Source organism: Thermothelomyces thermophilus, chromosome 2, assembly GCF_000226095.1.
Source record: "Thermothelomyces thermophilus ATCC 42464 chromosome 2, complete sequence".
NCBI classification, from domain to species: domain Eukaryota; kingdom Fungi; phylum Ascomycota; class Sordariomycetes; order Sordariales; family Chaetomiaceae; genus Thermothelomyces; species Thermothelomyces thermophilus.
Genome location: NC_016473.1, coordinates 4,099,345 through 4,120,720, shown reverse-complemented (window position 1 = coordinate 4,120,720; position 21,376 = coordinate 4,099,345). Strand labels below are relative to the sequence as shown.

The window sequence follows — 21,376 nt, the reverse complement described above, 5'->3', positions numbered from 1 at the left end:
ACCAGGGCGCGAACCCACACTGCGGGGTCCTCGAGGTTCTCAGTGCATACATATGCCGAGCCATCACCGAGATGCCGGTGCAACCATTTGTGGTCCTCCCGAGTACGCAGTAGACCAGAGACCATTATTGGAACGAAGCACCCAGGGCTGCATCGTACAATTACCGAAAGGACCAACAAGTTCTAGTGGTGTGATGAGGAGGGGGGGAAGGGATCGGAGAGGGGCGAGGCCGATCAATAGGTGCCACAAGTCCGAGATGCCGCACGAATCGTTGTTGGATTGCTCGGATGTTTGCCATCAACGTGTTTCTCGGTGGCGAACGCAACAGGCTGTCGAGCCGCCATTCTTGGACCGTTCCAATGCTGGGGGTCTCGTCTCCGGCTAAACCCCTCCCCTCCAAAACGCCGCCCTACAATCTGCGAAGCAACCTCCACATACGCCCAAGGACGGCCATTGGAGAGTCGAGCTGCAATTCCATCACGCGTCCTACCCTCCTCCTCTCCTCCTCCTCTCCTCCTCTTCCTCCTCCTCCTCCTCCTCCTCCTGCTCCATCCCCTCTCCCTAACCAACTTGGACATGTCATCAATCGACGTAAAGGATCTGTGCATGTGGTGCGTATTGTGTGTAACATACCTTACTTCCCGTTCACACGCAGTAATCCATACACATGGCAACCCGCAGGGGGTGGACATGCGGTCGCCAATGGGACGAGCCATTGACCAATGTTAGGCTGGGATGTGATTGCCGAGAATGATTGCACGAATCGAGCTTCCCTGCCAACTATAAGCAAGTCTTTCCATTTTCGTACACTTGTACAGTACATGCACGGCTCCCTCAGCAAACTTGGACCTTTGCATCCATCCCTCGAGGCCCTTGACCGTAGATGGCATTCAACGGCTTCGGCTTTGTTGCACTCTCCGAGCTACCTCCTGTCCCAAGGCTGGTTCGGATCGAGGGATCGCCGGGCACGAGTATCCGGGTCCGCAGGCGGGGAGGGAGGAGGAGTGGGCAGAGCAACAGGAACACATAAATATCCCCGAGAATGCTCCCGTCGTCTTCGGCTCTATCGGTGTTTGATATCATCTTAAGCTTTCTTACAAGACGTTTGCTCCCCACCGCTGTGGAAAAACCACACGTCATCCGAACTCTCAAGCTGCATCGTCGCGCCCCTTCAACCCCGCCTCATAGACAGGAAGTGGTGCTATAAAAGAGACGACCTTTCCCGTCCGGCCAAACAAACTCTCTCACGGCAAGCTACTCCAAGAACTTCCCAGGGGAATCCAATCCACAACCCAAGAAGCATAACTTCTATCGGTCACAATGGTACTTACAGCTCGCCCCGCGTCCCTCTTGTTCTCTTCCCGCACCTGTTCCCTTCTCCCCTCCTTGTCACGCCCGGGTCCCTGGCGGCCTGCTGCTCTCCATCACCAACACCTCCGTGTGCCCCAGACACCAGACGTCTTGCCAAATCGGGCGGGCCTGGGCGGCACGCACCTGACGAGACGCTTGCTAACCACACAACGCGAAAAGGTCAAAGTTCTGGCTGTTCTCTACGACGGCGGCAAGCACGCCCAACAGGTAAGAGCCCCCCCCACCAAAACAGACATTCCTCCCCTAGGTCCTTTCCTTCCTAGGCCCGCGCACCGCTCTGTTTTCCCGTCGGGGTTGCCACATTCGCCGCTGCACTGACTGGTCTATACCGAGTACCGTGTCTTCGTTTGGGAAAGTGCGGGGTACCATACATAGAAAGAGGGAAAGAGGGTAAAAGGAAAACGAGAGCGAGAGAGTGGTTGTTTGCGTCACAAACTGAAACAAGACTGGGGGGGCTCGGAGAGTGCTCGGGAAAGTGGGGACGTCTGTTTGCGTTGTAACATTCCGTTCGCATCGTTCGCATCGGGAGGCATCCGTCTTGGCAGCTTCTTCGGCCCGTAGTGTTGGGCAGGGAGTGGAGGGGGCGGGCGGAACGCGGCAATCCCGCACCGGCATCCCTTCCCGCACGGCATCCGGACCCCGACGGGAATAACGAGCGGGCAGGGCCGAGGAGGCTCTGCAAAGAAAAGCCGACAAAGACAGGGAAGAAGTTGGCTAACCTGTCGACAAACAACAGGTGCCGGGCCTCCTGGGGACGACCGAGAATGAGCTCGGCCTCCGCAAGTGGCTCGAGGACCAGGGCCACACCCTCGTGACCACCTCCGACAAGGACGGCGAGAACTCGACCTTTGACCGCGAGCTGGTTGATGCCGAGATTATCATCACCACACCGTGAGTCCTCCTGCTTGACCTTTTTTTTTTTACTCTTTTATTTTGTTTCTTTCATTTATTATTTATGAGAAAGAACAGAAGAGGAAAAAATGATGAAAAAAAAAGGAAAGGAAAATGAAAAAGAAACAAAAGGCTGACAGCTTTCTTTCTATAGTTTCCATCCCGGCTACCTCACCGCCGAGCGTCTGGCCAAGGCCAAGAAGCTCAAGCTCGCAGTCACGGCCGGCATCGGCTCGGACCATGTCGACCTCGACGCGGCCAACAAGACCAACGGCGGCATCACGGTCGCCGAGGTGACGGGCTCCAACGTGGTGTCGGTGGCCGAGCACGTCGTCATGACCATCCTGGTGTTGGTCCGCAACTTTGTGCCCGCCCATGAGCAGATCGAGGCCGGCCGCTGGGACGTCGCCGAGGCGGCCAAGAACGAGTTCGACCTCGAGGGCAAGGTGGTCGGCACCGTCGCCGTCGGCCGCATCGGCGAGCGCGTCCTGCGCCGCCTCAAGGCCTTTGACTGCAAGGAGCTGCTCTACTACGACTACCAGCCCCTCTCGCCAGAGAAAGAGAAGGAGATCGGCTGCCGCCGCGTGCTCGACCTCGAGGAGATGCTGGGCCAGTGCGATGTCGTCACCATCAACTGCCCCCTGCACGAGAAGACGCGCGGCCTCTTCAACAAGGACCTGATCGCCAAGATGAAGCCCGGCTCCTGGCTCGTCAACACGGCCCGCGGCGCCATCGTCGTCAAGGAGGACGTCGCCGAGGCCCTCCGCACCGGCCACCTGCGCGGCTACGGCGGCGACGTCTGGTTCCCCCAGCCCGCCCCGGCGGACCACCCCCTCCGCACCGCAAAGAACCCCTTCGGCGGCGGCAACGCCATGGTGCCCCACATGTCCGGCACTTCCCTTGACGCCCAGAAGCGCTACGCCGACGGCGTCAAGCGCATCTTGGAGAGCTACCTCTCGGGCAGGTTCGACTACCGCCCGGAGGACCTCATCGTCCACAATGGCCAGTACGCCACCAGGTCGTACGGCCAGCGGGAAGTCAGCACTTCTTAAAATATAATGCCAAAATGGAACTCAGTCTCAAAGAAAACAAACACACTGCAGTACGACTCTGGAGGAGGAAAGAGAGAAGATTAATGGTTGGCCACGAGGGCAAGCTACGAAGCCAACAAGTCTGGAGAAATATATATACCTCTTGTCGAGTCAAGCGTGTTGGCCCACCCTTTTCTCCTCTGAGATGGCCGGAAGAAAGAACTGGGTTATGTCTATCATAGTACTTATGCGTCATGAATGTCAGAATTTTTTTTTCTTATTCTCTTCTCATTGCATTTACAGGTCCTTAAACTCTGGGAATGCTCATGATTCTTCGTCGATTCCCACGTGCCTGATCTGAACTGAAAGTTTCATACCCGACAATTCAAGTGTCATGCTCCTCATGCTCAACCCGCTCGCGGTCGCGGGCCATGAATATTATTAGTTAGTTGGGTATATGTCGATGCCGTATGCATCTATGTGTTTATAACCATGCGTCCGAAAACGGAGTCGCACGGGAAAGATGTGCAGTATGCTTGCCCCCCTGGTCTTTCCCACCCTTTTTATCCTGTTTCCCACGCCAAACCCGCGACAGGACCAACATGAGCCATTATGTGTGTATATATATATAGGTATGGATATCGAGGCAACGGCCTTTTCTCATCCCGATGAGCCCGATGCCCAAGACCATCGACTGAAACAAGATTCAGAGCTGCCCGCCGCCGCCGCCGCCGGGCGTCCGGCTACTACCTCCTTTGCCAAAACTTCCACCACGGCCTCCTCCCTTCTTCCCTCCCGCCGAGCTCCCTCTTCCCCACTCGCCCCCGCCCCCGCCCTCGGCCCCGTACCCTCCAGTAATACACGGGCACGCCGGCGACGACGAACCCCACCACGATCAGGGTCTGCAGCGGCTGCGAGAAGACGGCCCTGCTCAGCAGGAACAGGCTGACGCAGCAGAAGATGATGGGGGTGGTGATCCAGGTGCGGTAGGGGCGCTCCAGGTTGGGCTCGCGGACGCGCAGGACGATCAGGCCCAGGACGGTCAAGAAGTAGAAGGTGTACCCGGCGACGCCGTAGAAGGTGACGAGCGTGCCGAACTCGCCCACGGCGATGTAGGCGGTCGTGAGCAGCGCGTTGAGGATCAGGGCCGGGATCGGCGTGAAGAACAGGCCCGTGTCCTCGTCCCCGACGAGGGCGACCAGCCTGCTGGCGAGCCGGGACCGCGCCGTCCGCGGGCCGGCCGAGAGCTCCGGACCGGCGGGGACGCCCGTGCCGGCGCCGAGGCGGCCGAAGAGGGACGGGATGTAGCCCTCCTTGCCGGCGACGTAGACGAGCCGGCTGCTGGTGAAGGTGGAGCTGTTGAGCGCGCCCAGGCACGAGGCGGACACGATCAGGGCGAGGATCAGCGCGCCGGCGGGGCCGAACACCTTGGCCCCGAACATGACGGCCACCGTGTTGGTCGAGTTGATGGTGTCGAGCGGGAGGACGAGGAAGTAGGCGATGTTGGCCAGGAGATAGCTCGTGATCACCAGCGGCATGGCCGTGTGGATGACCCGCGGCAGGTCCCGGCTAGGGTTGCGGAACTCGCCTACTACGTAATTTGTCTTTTATTCAGTCCAATCTCGTTAGTTTTCGTTTTGAACACGAGAGGTGATAGGGGCTTGGAGAGAGTGTGTATGTGGAAGAGAGGGGGGGGGGAAGGGGGGAGGGTGTACAAACTCACGTTATCCCACCCGTCAAACGCCCACAGACCCGCATACAACGCCACGGCCCACGCCGACGCATCCATCTTGGTGCCCTCGAACCACGGGTGGTCCTTCCAATCCCTGTTCGCCTGCCCCGAGGACGAGAAGCCGGTCGCAGCCACCACAATGCCGATAACCGTAACGCCGAGCAATGCAACAAACTTTAGAAACATGAGCATGTCGTTCAGGCGCGTCCCCAGCCGCGTCGAGACGCAGTTCAGAAAGGTGACCAGGGCCAAGCCGACCAGAGCGACCGACTTGTTGACCCAGACGTTTACCGTCTCCGCCTCGGCCCCGATCACGGCTCGCACCAGGTACTCGCCCATGATGATGGCGATGATGGCGGCGCTGCCGGGCTTGAGCACCAGCGCGGCCACCCAGGTGAACAGGAACCCGGCCAGCTCGCCAAAGATCTTGGACAGGTACACCTGCGGCCCGCCGTTGAGCGGGATCGCGCCGCCGAGCTCCGCGTAGCTCGCCGCCCCCGTCCAGGCCAGGATGCCCGCCACCAGCCAGACAATCAGGGCGGCGCCGGGCGACCCGGCGTGCGAGTTGACCTGGCTCGGCGACGAGAAGATGCCGGACCCGATGATCAGCCCCACAATCAGCGACAGCCCGTTCAGGTACGTCAGCGTCTTGTGCTTCTCCAGCGACCCGCCGAGACCGCCGGCGCCCCCGGCCCCGGCACCACCCCCAAGGCCCCTGCTGCGGCCCAGCACCCCGGCATAGTAGCCCCCCGCCCCAGAGGGTCCGGACGGGCCGAGCGGGGCGTACCCGCCGGCCCCCGCGACGCCGGCGGTGCTCGAGAGCGGGAAGAGGTTGGCGGCGAAGTCGAAGGTGGACGAGACGGAGAAGGAGCGGGGGTGGTGCGCGGGCCGGCCGCGGCCGTGGGTCGCCGCGTCGCCGTCATGGTCGTCGTGGCCGTAGGCGGCGGCGGGGTTGTCGGCGTCGAGGGGATCGTCGCGCTCGAGGGAGGCGCGCCTCGAGGAGGATATGCTCGGCCGCGAGGAGACGTCGCCGTCGCTGGCGGTGGAACCCTGGTCGGAGCTGGCGAGCGAGGCGAGCTCGAGGGAATCGCGCCCTGCAGGCGGCAGGTTGGAGTAGAGCGTTGGCATTGCTTTCTTTTGTCTCTATGTCTCTCTCTTTCTCCCCCCACCCTTGTCTCTCACACTCTTTGTTTCTCTCCCTCCCTCTCTCTCGGGCGCTGGGCGCGGGAAAGGAGAGGGAAAGAGGATAAAAAGGGGTTCCTGGGGAAGGATCCCGAATGCAAGATGGAATGTTGAGCCGCCACCGAATACTATGGGCCTAACGTTCCGAGAAGGTATAAATCATGCCAGTTCCCGTGGTTACGAGTCCTCCTCCTATCCCTGGGCGGCGCAGATTCGGTGGGGATGCGGTCGGTCGAGATCGAGACGGGGGTTTGACGTCGACGATTCGCTGTTTCGATGTATTTGATTTCTAGACCGAGACGAGACCGCGCCAACGTCCCGTATGCTAATTAAAAAATTCTGTGGTTTCTCCACTCAAAACTTGAGCCGCCGACGGCCTGATTGTATAAAGATTGAAACCGTGCGGCCGGGTCGAAGAAAAAGCGAGGAAAGGAGTGTGTTGATTCTCGATTTGGGACGGCCGTGAACCTTGGCAGGCACTGGGCACTGAGGCCTTGGTTCTGCGAGACCCACAGCACCCCAGCGCCCCAGCACCCCGGCAAGCGAAACGCTCTTGGTGGTCATTACAGACCTGATACTAGTGATACATAGGCGCCTCACGAAAGCGTAGTGTACACTATGGAAACTGTCAAGGTGCGTGGGTGGTTTGAGGGCTGAATACGGGGTAACGACATTTTGTAATCCGTACATCCGCGGAAAGCTTTGTTCAAGTGCACCCTGCGCCATCAATCGGCAGTTCCCAAGCTAACTTCGGTTACCAAGGGCACAAGCTAAATTGAGTTTAACCTTCTATGCTTCCGACCACACTTTCCCCCGAAGAACGTCACCCTGGTAATGCTCCACGGGCCAACACCTACTACTCCGTGCTTTGTGCACTAGTGTTGGCAATCAAAAGGGATTATCATAGAGAAGAGAGTGCCTGGTACGTAAATAACCATCAACTTCCCTTGGTTGCAATAACTAATAAACCGCGTCCAGTGACATCGACACGACGAGGCGGTACGTGTAGGGTGTTCCCAAATGTGGGCGAGATCTCGGATTCAGCCGAGAGACCCTCCTCCTGAAAGATCCATCATCTTGGCCGAAATTACATCGATACGGATTACAGTGTATGTATGTACAGTACCATTACACTACCGGCCCACTGAAGCTTGGCCATTGAACCCCAGCATCCATTGCATCCATTGAAAGCTCGAAAGCTTGAGAGTTTGGAGCAAATCGGCCCACCTCGCTACACACTCGAACACAAGGCATGTCACTTGCAGCATGACGGACTCGGCCGTGATGGCTTGACGGGATACAGCTTCACTCGGCAGTATTCAACAATGTAAATTTACCATGCCGCTAATCCACGCGAGGTCGATTGGCCGCTGCCTGCCCCAATTGGGCGCTCTCCAACTCAGACCAGCGCTAGCTCACGGTCTCGTCGCTTCATCAACACCACCATGTTGGCGACCGCGGGTTCCTTCTCGAGCGTTCGGCGCCACTGCTCGCATACTCGCTCAGGCCAAGCTGGACCTCCCTGCTCTAGACTCTAAGTGGCGCGAGAAGTGGGCTTCGCTACCGGACTCGGCCCGCGAGACCAAGGATGGCGCCCGCGCCCAGAGGAAATATGTTCTTCCCATGTTCCCCTATCCGTCGGGATACCTGCACTTGGGCCATCTCCGCGTCTACACTATCGCCGATGTAGTCGCCAGGTTTCATTCGCTCCGGGGCAGCAACGTCCTGCTGCCCATGGGCTGGGACGCCTTCGGGCTGCCCGCCGAGAACGCCGCCATCGAAAGGGGCATCAACCCGGCCACGTGGACTCGAGCAAACATCGCCAAGATGAAGGAGCAATTGGGCCTGATGAACGGCTCGTGGGACTGGTCCTGCGAGCTGTCCACCTGCGACCCCAGCTTCTACAAGCACACCCAAAAGATCTTCCTCCTCCTGCATGAGCGAGGACTCGCATACCAGGCCGAGGCCGAGGTCAACTACGACCCCGTCGACAAGACGGTGCTTGCCAACGAGCAGGTGGACGCCAATGGGTGCTCCTGGCGGTCTGGTGCCAAGGTCGAGAAGAGGAAGCTGAAGCAGTGGTTCCTCCGCATCTCCGACTTCCGGGAACCGCTGCTCCGCGATCTCGAGGTCCTGGCCAAGAACGACGCGTGGCCCGAGAGGGTGCTGACCATGCAGAAGAACTGGCTGGGCAAGTCCACCGGCGCCACCATCAAGTTCCCCGTCATGGCCTTCAACCACGACATGCACGCCGCCATCGAGGTCTTTACCAGCCGCCCGGACACGCTCTTTGGGGTGCAGTATCTGGCCCTCGCGTCCACCCACCCGGTCGTGACCAAGCTCGCCGAGCGCGACCCCGAGCTCCAGGCCTTCCTGGATACTCTTCCGGGGCTGCCCCTGGACTCCAAGGTCGGGTACCTGCTGCCTCACATTCGGGCCATCAACCCGCTGGCCTATCATGACGAGACCCCCGAGGCGACCAAGAAGTCCATCCCGGTGTACGTGGCGCCCTACGTCATCGGCGACTACGGCGAAGGAGCCGTCATGGGCGTGCCGGGCCATGACGTCCGCGACCATGCGTTCTGGACGACGCATCACGCGGACGAACCCGTTCGCTACGTGCTCGCGTCTTCCGAGGATGAGTCGACGACGGCCATGAGGAACGAGCCGTACATCGACCACGGCATCATGACCGAGCACAGCGGCCCGTACAAGGGGAAGTCGTCCAGGGAAACCGGCGAGATGCTGGTGTCCATGCTCCAGCAGGCCGGCCTGGCAGAGCCGGTCGAGAAGTGGCGGCTCCGGGACTGGCTGATCAGCCGTCAGCGGTACTGGGGGACCCCCATCCCCATCGTGCACTGTGATTCATGCGGAGCCGTGCCCGTGCCGGACGAACAGCTGCCGGTCATGCTCCCCGAGGTCGACGAGCATTGGGCCGGCAAGAAGACGGGGAACCCGCTCGAGGCGCTCGAGGATTGGGTCAATACGACCTGTCCCCGGTGCAGCCGCCCGGCCAAGCGGGACACGGACACGATGGACACGTTTGTTGACTCGAGCTGGTACTACATGCGTTTCATCGACGCACACAACAAGGACGCCCCGTTCTCGGCCGAGAAGGCCAAGGCCATGTTGCCGGTCGACCTCTACATTGGAGGCATCGAGCACGCAATCCTGCACCTGCTCTACGCCCGGTTCGTTTACAAGTTCCTCATGACCTCGTCCCTTGTGTCGTCGGGGGAGGCGGAGGCGGAGGTGGAGGCGGCGGCGGAGGCGGCGGACAAGGTGCACGAGCCGTTTCAAAGACTCATCACGCAGGGCATGGTACACGGCAAGACGTACATCGACCCGGCAACCGGCAGGTTCCTGAAACCAGACGAGGTCGACCTGAGCGACCCGCTCCGGCCAAAGGTGGTCGCCACCGGCGAGACGGCCACGGTCACGTTCGAGAAGATGTCCAAGTCGAAACACAACGGCGTCGACCCGACCAACGTCATCGCCCAGCACGGGGCGGACGCGACGCGTGCGCACATGCTCTTCCAGGCGCCCGTCAGCGAGATCCTCGAATGGGACGGCGACAAGATCGTCGGCGTAACCCGCTGGCTGGGCCGCGTCCACGACCTGGTGGTCCGACTGGGACCGGCCCCGCCGGACGGCGGCGCCCTCCCCACGCCGAGGAGCTACTTTGAGGAGACGGCCGGCCGGCTGGACGGCATGGGCGCGCAGGCACAGGCGCAGTGGGACGCCGACGTGGCCGTGTGGCGGGAGGTGCAGCGGACGATCGCGTCCGTCACGGCGTCGTACGAGAAGGTGTACGCGCTCAACACGGTCGTCTCGGACCTCATGAGCCTGACCAACACGATCCAGGACAGGGCCGGGGCGATGAGCGAGGGGATCCAGAGGCAGGCGCTGTCGGCCCTGGTGCGCATGATGGCCCCCATCACGCCCGCCTTCGCCGAGGAGTGCTGGAGCCTGCTGGGGCTGCAGCGGCCCGAGGGCGGCGGCGGCGGCGGCGGCGGCGGCGGCGGCGGCGGGTCCATGTTCCGCGGGCCGGGCAAGGCGAGCTTCCCCGTCGTGGACGGCACGCTGGAGCTGGAGGCGATGCGGCCGAGGAAGCAGGCCTGCGCGGTGCAGGTGAACGGCAAGGTGCGGGTTAGCGTGGACATTCCGACGCCGCCGAGCGGGCTGGCCGGGGAGGAGCTGAAGGAGTGGATCGTGGGGGAGATATTGAAGACGAAGGAGGGCCAGGCTCGGCTGGTCAACAGGGGCGCCGACGTCTCGCGGGCCAAGAAGGTGATTGTCATCAAGAACGGCAAGCTTGTAAATTTTGTATTATAACTATCAGGTTTTTCCCTCTGTACAAACAACAACAACTCCTGAAGTGTCGATAGATCCCATGTAGACCAAGAATTGTATGTATGTACATCTTATCTATACAGATACATCTATATATATATCCTTGGGACCGCTTTCCCGTGTGTCCCGTATCGTATATATATATATCCACCGACCAGTGACGCTCATACACATTCGACTTGACTTAATCAACGATACAGATACACCGCCCTCCCGTTCCCCACGCCCCTCACGATGACCTCTCTCCCCGCGAGCTGGACCCTTTCCCCCCGATCGCCGGCGGCCGGCTCGTCCCGCCAGATCTCGACCTCGTATCCCTCCAGGCCGCCGCCGCCGCCGCCGACACCGCCGCTGCCCTCGGGATCCCCCGTCTCGGCGGTCTCAGCGGTCTCGGCACCGGCGTCGCGGCTGGTAAAGAAGAGCCCCACGACCCTCCGGGCCTGGTCCCACCCGCCTACCTCCATCAGCACCCTCCGGGGCCGCAGCGCGGCCGCGATCTCGCGCAGCCGGGCGTAGAAGACGTCCTCGGGCCGGCACCGATACGGATTCGGACACGGACGCCGGTCGCCGGCCTCCGGTGACTGCTGGTGGAGGAGGATGTGGTGGTGGTGATGGAAGTCGGGGACGAGGGCCGGGCGCGGCTCGTGGTTGCGCACGGCGCGGGCGGTGGAGGCGGCAAAGTCGGAGGCGGAGATGTACGGCGGGTTGGAGACGAGCAGGTCCAGCGCCCCTCCTCCTGGCTGCTCGTCGCCGCCTTGCTCCCCTTTCCCCCTCCCTTCCCCTTCCCCATTCCCTTCCCCTTCCCCTTCCTGGTCCCGGTCTCGCAGTCGCAGTCTCTGGCGGACGGCGGGGACGAGGGCGGGGGAGAAGATGTCGTGGCGGGCGAAGTCGAGGGTGTAGCGGGGGCCGGCCCCCGACGGTGACGGTGACGAGGACGAGGGCGATGAGGAGGCCGGCCGCGGGAGGAGGCGGAGGACGGCGGTGTTGTGGGCCTGGTTCTCGCGGGCGAGGCGGACGGCGCGCGGGGAGATGTCGACCCCGTGGATGTCAATCGGGATGTTTCTTGTCGAAGGGGCCGCGAGGAGGGAGTGCAGGAGGAGGAGGGGGATGCAGCCCGTGCCGGTGCAGAGGTCGAGGATGGAGAGGGATTTGGGCGGGGGTTGTTGGGAGTGGGAGAGGAGGGAGGCCAGGTGGAGGGTGTAGGCCTCCGTTTCGGGTCTGACGGGGAGTTGTGTGAGCACGTGTGGTAGGTAATCCAAGTTTACTTTTTTTTTATTCTTATTCTTTTCTTTTCCCTTCTTCTTCTTCTTCTTCTTCTTCTTCTTCTTCTTCTTCTTCTTCTTCTTCTTCTTCTTCTTCTTCTTCTTCTTCTTCTTCTTCTTCTTCTTCTTCTTCTTCTTTTTCTTCTTCTTTCTCTTCTTCTTTTTTTTTTTGCCTATACTTCAAGAGAAGACGCACCTTGGGATGAGCACCCCTGGCCGGCACTTGATCTCGAGATCGCCAAACGGCTGGGTCCCGAGGACGTACTGCAGCGGGACGCCACTTGCCCGCTTCTCGACCAACTTCCACACGCGCAGCTTGTTAGGGATGGGCGACTTGGTGTCTCGCACGTGCTCCCGAATCCAGCGCAGCTCGTGGGCCGCCGACTCGAGGTCGCGGCATGCTGGGAGCAGCTGCGCGGCGAGAGGTGATATCTCCTTTCTGGCCTGCCAGAAGAGAGATGGCAAGATTCGAGGCATTCCAGGACCTGTGGCGGAATTAGCGCGTGTCAAGGTTGATTGTATGTTCATGTATACACTTAAATCTGTATGTAGCCAAGCTACCTCCAACAGGGCTGGCTAGCTTACCAACACCAAAAAAAAGGGTATGATCTAGGTTTGTTGAAACCAATCCTGGGTAAAAAAAAAAATGCACATTGAAAATATTAATTCTGAAGATTATTTCGAATGTATAGAAAACATATGAAGAAATAAAAAAGTGATGCGACTTCAGAACTTACCGTCTCCAAGTTCAGCGATGTGTAAGTTGCAGTTCTCATCGTTTTAACTACGTGCGGGTCCAGCCAAAAAGAGCAAGAGAAGAAGCAATAGTTATATTCATCTACCGAGGAGCGTTCTAACTCCTGCAAACCCTTTTAGTGCACGTCGGCTGCTCGGACTTAAAAACCATCAAGGTGCGAATCGCCGACCTGGTCCAATCATCGACTTTCGAGCGCGGGACCTACAATAATACAATAATAGGATCTGCTCCCTGTCGCCGACGCCATGAACTCTATCCACACCCTCTGGCCTAGCTACCATTCGAGGCGTTCCCCGCATCCTCGTCCGCCATGACAGTTCATAGGCTTTTCGCGCGAGCATGCATTCGATCCACATCGGCCACCGCGCGGCGGCGCCCGCAGAGCCCGAGGGCACTCGCAACCAAGACCTCTCCTCCGCCCTTCCCGACCACGCCGACCTGCCCCGCGCCGACATGCGCATGCGCCCCGCCCCCGGCGCTCCCGGAGGGCTTCGCCATTGACCGTGATGCGCCCCTCAACGGCTCGATATCCAACTATGCGCAGCACGTGCTGGTTTGCACAGGCAAGGACGACTGGCCGTCTCGCATCGAGGAAGACAACGCGGGGGACAACCTGGTGGCTGACTTGCGCGAGCTGGTCGGGCCCAGAGGAAAGTTCAATGATGTATGTAGCGGCTCCACGCTCCCTTTTTTTTTTTTTTTTTTTTTTTTTTTATCTTTCTTCGTCACCTCTTCCTCCTAACCTCCTTCTCCCCTGTCGTTTTCGTGCTCGGCTGACCCCTGCCACGTCGCCAGCCCTTCCACAACATCTCGATCCTCGCCTCGTCCTTCCCCTCCTCGCCGGCCCCGAAGCAGCGGCCCGAGCTGCAGACCAGCTCCGTCTACATCCTCCCGCAGTTCAAGTACGTGCCCTTCCTGCCGCGCGTCTCGTTCGACAGCGTCGAGGCCCTCGTGCGCGGCTACCTGCAACCCGAGGCGCTGCACCCGATGCACGACGGCCTGTCGCCTATCCACCGCGACAGGCTGCTGCGCAAGCCCGCCTACCAGAGCCTGCTGTGGGGGGTGCGTGACGTGCGCGAGGTCGTGGTCCTGATCTGCGGCCACGGCGGCCGGGACCGGCGCTGCGGCATCTACGGGCCCCTGTTGAGGGACGAGTTCGAGAAGAGGCTGCCCGAGAAGGGCGTCGAGGTACTGAAGGGGGCCCTGGATGTCGAAGCCGGGTTAGAGGGGGAGGGACGGGCCACCATCCAAGGGGAGGCATCGGGGAGGGAGCGCGCGGCCCGCGTCGGGTTGATCAGCCACATCGGCGGTCACAAGTATGCGGGGAATGTGATCGTATATCTGCCGCCGACCTTGACGACTGAGGACGGCCGACCGCACCCTCTGGCCGGCCACGGGATATGGTACGGCCGAGTTGAGCCGGCGCACGTCGAGGGCATCGTGACGGAGACCATCTTGAAGGGGACGGTGATTGAGGAGCTCTTCCGGGGGGGTATCCGGCAGGACGGGCAGATCTTGAGGCTATAGACGGCAACGCATACTTGTGCACCAGGAAAAGAGAAAAAAATAAAACAAGACAACATGGAATGGAAAAAGCGATCATCATCTCGGAGAGGGAGTGCCCAGGCTTAACTTAGCTAACTTACAGGGACGGAGTCTTGGCTTGCCATTGACGGGGCGCGCGGAACAAGATATTGCTTAATTACATACCCATTCGCACTGCCAAATGATTTCGGATTCAGCCAACCAAAAATCTCCGTTGATTGATTCGCCAGTACGGAGTAATTCATACATTCATTCGTGAATACGGAGTACATCCGTACATAACGGATCCCTCGCTCATCACGGATCCGTACCAGGAAAAAAAAAAAATAAAAAAGTGTCGTGAGTGCAAGCATTCAAACAAAGGCCGGCGCAACGCCGCCGTCGAAGACGAGTCCCAATGAGCCAAACAATGGTCCGTCTTCGGGCGCGGCCGCCGTCCATGGCCGCGGGGGATTTTGGTCTCGGGCGGTCCTCGTCGACCCTGTCAACTCTCACCACTCGGCGCATTAAACACCGGTCCTTCCACATCACCCTGCCTCACCACCGCAGGTCTCCTCCGCCGATCAGGATCGCCAAATCCAAACCCACCCCGCCAACACCCCCGCCAACACCCCCGCCAAAGTCCCAGTCTCCTCAACCAAACCACAAGGAGGCCCCCCCCAAACAGGGACCTCCTATTTCCAACAACACAGTCCCGCCTCGCGGGAGTCCACCCCCCAGTCCACCCCCCAGGACCTTCCGCGAGAGATTTCAGCGGTTCAAGAGCAGGATCAACTGGAGGACCGAGATCCTCATCACCCTCGCCCTCCTCGCCGTCTTCACCCCGGCCATCAAAATTGTCGAGGGTAGCGCCATCGCCGGCGACGGCGACCACAGCGGCAAGCCCGCCTGCCTCAACCCGACCACCTTCACCCCCTTCACCATCACCGCCCGCGAGCAGGTCTCCCCGACCGCCTTCGTCCTGACCGTCCGGCCCAGCGACCCCGCCCGCGGCCGCCAGGTCGTCGCCGACGCCTGGCGCCACGGCCTCTGGGCCGTCGAGGTCAAGCAGCCCGAGTGCATGATCGCGCGCGAGTACACCCCGCTCCCTCCTCCTCCTCCTCCTCCTCCTCCTCCACCAGAAGCAGCAGCATCCGACGGCCCGGCTCCCGACCACGGCGAGCGGGACCCGGCCGAGCTGCGCTTCTACGTCCGCCGCATGCCCGGCGGCGAGGTGTCCGGGTACCTGGCGCGGCTGCGCGTCGGCGACGAGATCGAGCTGAGGGGTCCCCGCCTCGCCTTCGACCTCCGCGCGCGGCTGGGGCTGGCTGCTGCTGGTGGTGGCGACGAGGACGGGGACGGGCCGGGCGGCGATGGGGCCGAGAGGAAGACGAAAGAGGAGGAGGAGCAGAAGAAGAAGAAGAAGAAGGTGGTCTTCTTGGCCGGCGGGACCGGGATCGCGCCCGCGCTGCAGGCCGCCAGCGCCGTGCTGGACGACCCCCGCGTCGAGATGGAGGTCGTGTGGGCGAACCGGCGGAGGGAGGATTGCGTCGGGTGCGGCGCCGAGAGCCCGCAGGGCCCCGTGCTCGAACTGCTCGAGGCGTTCCGGAGGAGGTACGGCGAGCACCGGTTCCGGTACTCGTGCACCGTCGACGAGGAAGGGTCCTTCATCGACGCCGGCACCGTCGCCCGCGCAACGGGAGCGTCAACGCAGCCCTCCTCCGGACTGGCTCGCACCCCTGCTTGGGGAGGGTTCTGGTCAGCCGGCGGCGGTGTAAGCCCCAACAAGGATGGCGGTGCCGCCGCCGCCGCCGCCGTCTCCGATGCCTGCGCCTACCATTCGGCCGGGAGATTAGTCTCGTCAGACGAGCGGGATCCTCTCGTTGGCACCGGCGGCCAGTCGTGCCGGTGCAAGGACGCCAACGGCAATCCCGTCCAGGGCGGTAAGAACCTCTTGATGATCTCTGGACCGGACGGTTTCATCGCGCACCTCGCGGGCGTCAAGGTGTGGCACGATGGGAGTCAGCGTCAAGGCCCGGTTACAGGCCTCTTTAACGATCTGACCAAGAAATACCCGAGCCTGGGAGACGACTGGCTCGTTTTGAAGATGTAAAGCATAGAATATAATGCCCCGTTTATATATGTACACAATCACACACGAGAATAATCATGCACATACAAACCAACCAAAGGGCCAATGGGCGGCATCTTGGCTCCAACTGGATCTTGTCGCGGCCTGCAAAAGTCACAGCCAGCCTCGGAGCGCACATGATCGTCGATCGTCGCGAGCAGGGACGGCAGGAGGTCCAAACCAGAAGAAATCCACGTTAATGCTAGATAGACGTAGTTCTGCATACGAAACACCCCGGAAAAAAAAACGCCATTTCATGCTTTCCCCGTCTCTCCCCAATGCTCAAATCCCCTGAACCTTCCGGTACGAGGGCGGCTTCATGGTCCGCTGTATCACCTTGGCCGCGTACGTGGGAATCAGGGACATGGCCAAGATGGCAGCTACCCGCCAATAGAAGCCCCTATTAGATATCACGGTGAGTTAGCGCAACCAAGGTCCAGCAAACAACACTCGCCGAGCTCTCGCTCTCTGGGCAAGGGGGGAAGGCATCACTTACAGAGCCGACAAGAATGCCAGGTCGAAATAGCGGCCCAGGAACGGGACCGAGCCGACAAAGAGCAAGAAAGTCCCCACGATGGACGCGACCATGACCCAGTGCCAGGTCGTGATCTCGATGGCCACCATCAGCAGCTCGTTGAGCACCAGGGCCGTGTAGCTGACGGCCACCATGCGGGGGCCGTCCACCTCGGTCAGCAGCTGCGACAGGCCCTGGATGAGGCAGCCCTGGTAGACCGAGACGAACACCCAGACGAAGAAGGTGCGGTACGACAGCGACCGGCCCGACGTCAGCTCCTTGTACAGCTCCGGGTACAGGTTGGCCAGGTTCTCGTCCACGTCCTTGTCGAGCACCAGCGAGAGGACCGGCATGGCCGTATACACCGTCGCGTAGCCCACCATGAGCCAATCCTGGGATCGTGGCATGTCAGACGATTCTAAGATATGAAAAAGGAAGGGGAGGGAAGGGGAGGGAAGGGTCACAGGACGTGGTATATAAGAAAAAAAAAGATTTTTTTTTAAAAAAAAACAAGAAGAAGGGAAAAAAGAATATCAAAGAGATTATAAACTAACCTTGTAGAGGCCCTCGGGCTCAAAGTTCAGAGCGATGCTGTACATGGTCTGGCACACGGCGATGATGAGGCCGCGGTGGATGACGAACTGGGCCAGCTTGGCGCTGCGCTTGTAGCTGTTGCGGCCGTGCCAGACGAGCAGCTTGGTCAGGTGGAAGAACTGCTCGATGGAGAAGTCGGCGGCGAGGCTGGCCTGGCGGCCCTCCTTGCCGACGATGCCGACGCCGACGTCGGCGGCCTGGATCATGGACACGTCGTTGCCGCCGTCGCCGATGCAGCACACCCGCTTCTTGGTGTGCTCCCGGATGAGCCGGGCCACCTCGGCCTTCTGCGTCGGCGAGCACCGGCACGCCACCACGGTCGGGAGCTGCACCGCGACCGAGACGAACTCGGTCCGGTAGTGGGTCAGGTACATGCCCAGGCTCTCGCCGTCGATGAGCAGGCACGAGTCGGTCTTGCCGCGCAGGAGGTCGAGGTTCTCCCGCGCCGCGTCCTTGCGCCGCAGCTTGGCCACCGTGTGGATGTACTGGCCCCGGGCCACCAGCTTGGAGCTGACGGCCACGCAGCGCGCCGTCTCCACCTTGTCTCCGGTCAGCATCCAGATCTTGATGCCGGCGTTGCGGAGCAGCTCCAGGGACGGCTTGACGTCCTTTTGCAGCTTGTCCTCGACGCCCGTGACGCCGAGGAGCTCCAGGTCGCGCTCGAGGTACCGCGACACGACCGCCTGCATGCCGGCCTCGCGGCCGCTGATGGCCAGGGACGCTTCGTGGTACCTGGCCGAGAACTCCTGGTACTCGGCCGCCGACAGCCGCTTCCTCCCCACGACGAGCGTCCGGAGGCCCTCGCGCGCCATGTTCGCCGTCTCCTCGTCCAGCCAGTCGTTCGCCGCGACGATGGAGCCCATGACGGTGTCGGCGCCCTTCTGGTAGAACCAGATCTCGCCCGAGGTCGGGCCCGGGACGCCGGGCTCCAGCCTCTCGTAGAACTGCACGATGATGCCCATGCGCTTGCCCTCGGACGTGAACGGGAAGATGTCCAAGATGCGGACCTTGACCACGGGCCGGCCCGCCTCGGTAGACTCGAGGACCATGCTCTTGCGGTCGCGCGAGGCCAGCCGCAGGCCGACCGACTCCGTCCAGCGGACAATGGCGATCTCGTCCGGCGAGCTGGCCTGGTACGAGTTCACCAGCCGGCCCGCGCCGTCCTCCTCCGTGGTGGGCGTCACGTTGTGGCACAGCGCGAGGGCGAGAACCACATCGCGGACCCGAGACCCGATCTCGCGGCGCGTCCTCGTCGCGCCCACGTTCGCGGCCGAGGTCAGAGACGTCGAGGGCGTCACCAGCGCCCGGCTATCGGCCGAGGGCGGGGGGAGGTGGAGGCCCTGCCTCACGTAGGCCGAGACTTCGTCCATGGCGTCGTTGGCGTACGACACGGTGCCGACGTGGATCTTTTTCATCTCCATCTCGTTCTGGGTCAACGTACCCGTCTTGTCGCTGAGGAGGTACTCTATCCGCCCGAGGTCCTCCGGGATGGTGCTCGTCCTGACGACGGCGCCGGGGATGCCCGGGTCTCTCTGGATGAACCAGGAGTAGACGCTCTTGCCCATGTCGAGGTTCACCCGCAGGCTGATGGGGACGATGGTCGAAAACAGGACCAGAAACCTCGTGATCTTGACGTACCAGACGTTGCCCTCGGTGTTGCTGAACCCTTCGAGGGCGACGAGGATGATGGACAGGGCCAGGGTGAGGAAGCAGAGGATCTTTGTGAGCGAGTTGATCTCGTACTCCAAGAGGCCCGTCTTGGAACGGGATGGCGCCGTGGAGAGCGCAGAACGGGTCTGCGGCCCCGTGTAGACGATGACCGCCAGGGTCGTGGCGTGTGATGCGATGACGGTATTTGCCCACGCCGTGTTGTCGATGGACAGAGACACCGCCTTGACGCCCTCGTCGTCGTCGGTCGGGGAGAAGGTGGCGGTGCTCATGGCGTCTTGTCGCGAGGGGAGTAGTTCTAGAGAACCGATGAACTCGTTCACTTTCTTATCGGGCTTGCCGCCGGTAACGCGGAGACGGACGAACTCCTCGGTAGCGAGGTTCTGGGAGAGCGGAGACGCCAGCCGCAGCTTCCAGTCCGTTTCGCCGTCCAGTTGGTCTGTCCTGATGAACGTCTCCCCGTTTGAGCCCCCCTCGGCAGCCCCGGGATTCTCCTCATCGGCCGTCCCGGTCGCTGCACCGCCTCTCGCGGTTTCGGCTGCATGGTCGAGCAGCAGCGGTTCTTCCTGAGGGACCGGCCCCTCCTCGGCTTTCTGCGCAGCCGGGTCGTTCGACAGACATTTCAGAATGATCACGTCAGAAGGCACGCGGTCGCCTCTGCTGAGCTTGAGAACGTCGCCCACTCGGAGATCTCGCGACTTCTTGCTGACTTCGGACACGACGCATCCCGGCGGCTTCCGACGCCCGTCTCCCTCTGTCTGCTCCTCCTCTTCCTGGATATCCGAGAGCCTGCCCGCGTCCGCCCCATTGCGCTTGGGCCCTCTCCGCGCAGACGTCAGCGTCGATTTCCTTGTCCGGAGGCGGGCACCCGCACCCGCACCCGTACCCGCGCCCGCCACCGCCGCCCTCCCGGGTTCCTCGAATTGCAACACTGTATATTCCTCAGAATTCGCCTCGTTGTCCCTCCTCCGCCTCTCGATATCGTCGTACGCCTCCTTGCCGAGTGTGATAACCAAGACGAATGCCAGCGGCGCGACGTAGGTCGAGAGGTAGCCGATGCGCAATGCCGGAATGGCCTGGGACAGGGCCACCAGGAGGAAGTACATGTTGAAGAAGAAAGAGAACTCGTTGTAGAGCGTGACGGGCAGGAAGCTCCAGGCCGTGTATTTGGCATTGGAGATGATGTTTGGCGGGAAGCGCGTCGATTGGGACGAGCCGACGGCAACTAGCCTCGACGATGACGGGTCGTCTTCCTCCTTGTCGAGCTCCTCGTCCGGGTTGTCCTGGTTCGCGGGCGCGCCGGACATGAAACTGGGGAGCCGCAGGCCGACTCGGCGTAGCCTGTCGCCGGCGAAGGAGCCCCGCCGCTTGTTGCTGGAGCTCCGGCCGGGCTCGCTCAGCAGCGGCGCATCGTCCCCTCCGGCGGCGCTGGCGTCGGAATACCGCCGGTCGCCTACGTACCCGTCCCGAAGCGGGCCCTGGGCGTCCTCGGCGCCCCCGGCGCCCCCGGCATGGCTGCGGCCTAGCTCGCCGTACCCGTTGCGTCTGGCGCCGCGTCGTAACCCGCCCATCCGCAGCGTGCGCAGGGCGATCCTGGGTGCTCGCTCTTCGGGGAGCTGGCGCGGCTGGCCCAAAAGACCTCTCCCCCTCGGCTGGTCGGATCCGGAGACGGTCTGGGGGTCGAGCTCTTCGAGATCGAGCTCAAGATCGGTGTCGGAGTGGTCGGCCGGCGAGTCTGGCGGCTTCGCTGGGGGATGGGTCGTCGAGGAACGCATCCCGCATCGGCGGCCAGCAAGGGCCCTCTCTCAGGATGATGATGCAACCAAGCGTTGTCGAATGTGTGTCGCTGTCGCTGTCGCTCCCTAATCCTTCCCGTTACCCTGTCTCGTGTGTGAGCGTCTGGAATCACGGTGTGCACATGGCATGCGAGCAAAGTCGCCGCGTGCGTTTGGCCGTGGATGATGAGGTACCGTGCAAGAAGAGGATGCGAAACCGGTTCCTTGATGATTTCTGTTTCTTTTTTTTTCTTTTTTTTTCTTTCTTTTTTTTTTCCTTTGGTTCTCGAGCCTAGTTCTTGGCTGCTGGCGAGAGATACAACTGCATGCCCGAGCGCTCAAAGACAGCCCAGCTGTCGTGTCTGTCGCAAGCGGAGAGGTCTTGACCAAGCCTGCATGCGCGTCCTTTGGCTGCCGGTTGCTGGTTGCCGGTTGCAGGTCGCAGGCGGGATGACAAGGGCCCAGGTTCGATGGAGCCGCTACGGAGGTACTTCGTACATAACTACCTTTAACTACATAGTAGTGCATGTATGTACATATATACCTATTCACTAACAGATGGAGCTGCGTCGCGGCCTCGGCGGTCCCTTA

The 21,376-nt window shown here is 61.2% G+C and overlaps 6 protein-coding genes across 6 annotated transcripts; 4 read left to right on the top strand and 2 right to left on the bottom strand.

Annotated features, from left to right (window-relative positions):
• The first annotated feature begins 1,107 nt into the window (after nucleotides 1-1,107).
• On the top strand, nucleotides 1,108-3,588 carry MYCTH_110931 (formate dehydrogenase). Its single transcript, XM_003662007.1, has 4 exons — nucleotides 1,108-1,323; nucleotides 1,531-1,578; nucleotides 2,108-2,262; nucleotides 2,417-3,588. Exons 1-4 carry the CDS (start codon nucleotides 1,321-1,323, stop codon nucleotides 3,312-3,314), a joined length of 1,104 nt encoding a protein of 367 aa, XP_003662055.1. The 5' UTR covers nucleotides 1,108-1,320; the 3' UTR covers nucleotides 3,315-3,588.
• A 394-nt stretch (nucleotides 3,589-3,982) lies between these two features.
• Nucleotides 3,983-6,245, bottom strand: MYCTH_2302135 (uncharacterized protein). Its single transcript, XM_003662006.1, has 2 exons — nucleotides 5,017-6,245; nucleotides 3,983-4,897 (listed from the first exon to the last, which is right to left on the bottom strand). The coding sequence occupies exons 1-2, from the start codon at nucleotides 6,151-6,153 to the stop codon at nucleotides 4,040-4,042; spliced, it is 1,995 nt and encodes a 664-aa protein (XP_003662054.1). The 5' UTR covers nucleotides 6,154-6,245; the 3' UTR covers nucleotides 3,983-4,039.
• A 1,077-nt stretch (nucleotides 6,246-7,322) lies between these two features.
• MYCTH_2302133 (uncharacterized protein) lies at nucleotides 7,323-10,914 on the top strand. The gene has a single exon (XM_003662005.1). It carries the CDS (start codon nucleotides 7,546-7,548, stop codon nucleotides 10,540-10,542), a length of 2,997 nt encoding a protein of 998 aa, XP_003662053.1. The 5' UTR covers nucleotides 7,323-7,545; the 3' UTR covers nucleotides 10,543-10,914.
• A 1,860-nt stretch (nucleotides 10,915-12,774) lies between these two features.
• MYCTH_2302132 (uncharacterized protein) lies at nucleotides 12,775-14,345 on the top strand. Its single transcript, XM_003662004.1, has 2 exons — nucleotides 12,775-13,243; nucleotides 13,375-14,345. The coding sequence occupies exons 1-2, from the start codon at nucleotides 12,890-12,892 to the stop codon at nucleotides 14,104-14,106; spliced, it is 1,086 nt and encodes a 361-aa protein (XP_003662052.1). The 5' UTR covers nucleotides 12,775-12,889; the 3' UTR covers nucleotides 14,107-14,345.
• A 188-nt stretch (nucleotides 14,346-14,533) lies between these two features.
• Nucleotides 14,534-16,287, top strand: MYCTH_2143238 (uncharacterized protein; the record flags this gene model as incomplete). Its single annotated transcript, XM_003662003.1, has 1 exon — nucleotides 14,534-16,287. One exon carries the CDS (start codon nucleotides 14,534-14,536, stop codon nucleotides 16,214-16,216), a length of 1,683 nt encoding a protein of 560 aa, XP_003662051.1. The 3' UTR covers nucleotides 16,217-16,287.
• A 16-nt stretch (nucleotides 16,288-16,303) lies between these two features.
• Nucleotides 16,304-21,266, bottom strand: MYCTH_2302129 (uncharacterized protein). The gene is made up of 3 exons (XM_003662002.1): nucleotides 17,303-21,266; nucleotides 16,731-17,140; nucleotides 16,304-16,634 (listed from the first exon to the last, which is right to left on the bottom strand). Exons 1-3 carry the CDS (start codon nucleotides 20,783-20,785, stop codon nucleotides 16,517-16,519), a joined length of 4,011 nt encoding a protein of 1,336 aa, XP_003662050.1. The 5' UTR covers nucleotides 20,786-21,266; the 3' UTR covers nucleotides 16,304-16,516.
• Nucleotides 21,267-21,376: the final 110 nt, after the last annotated feature.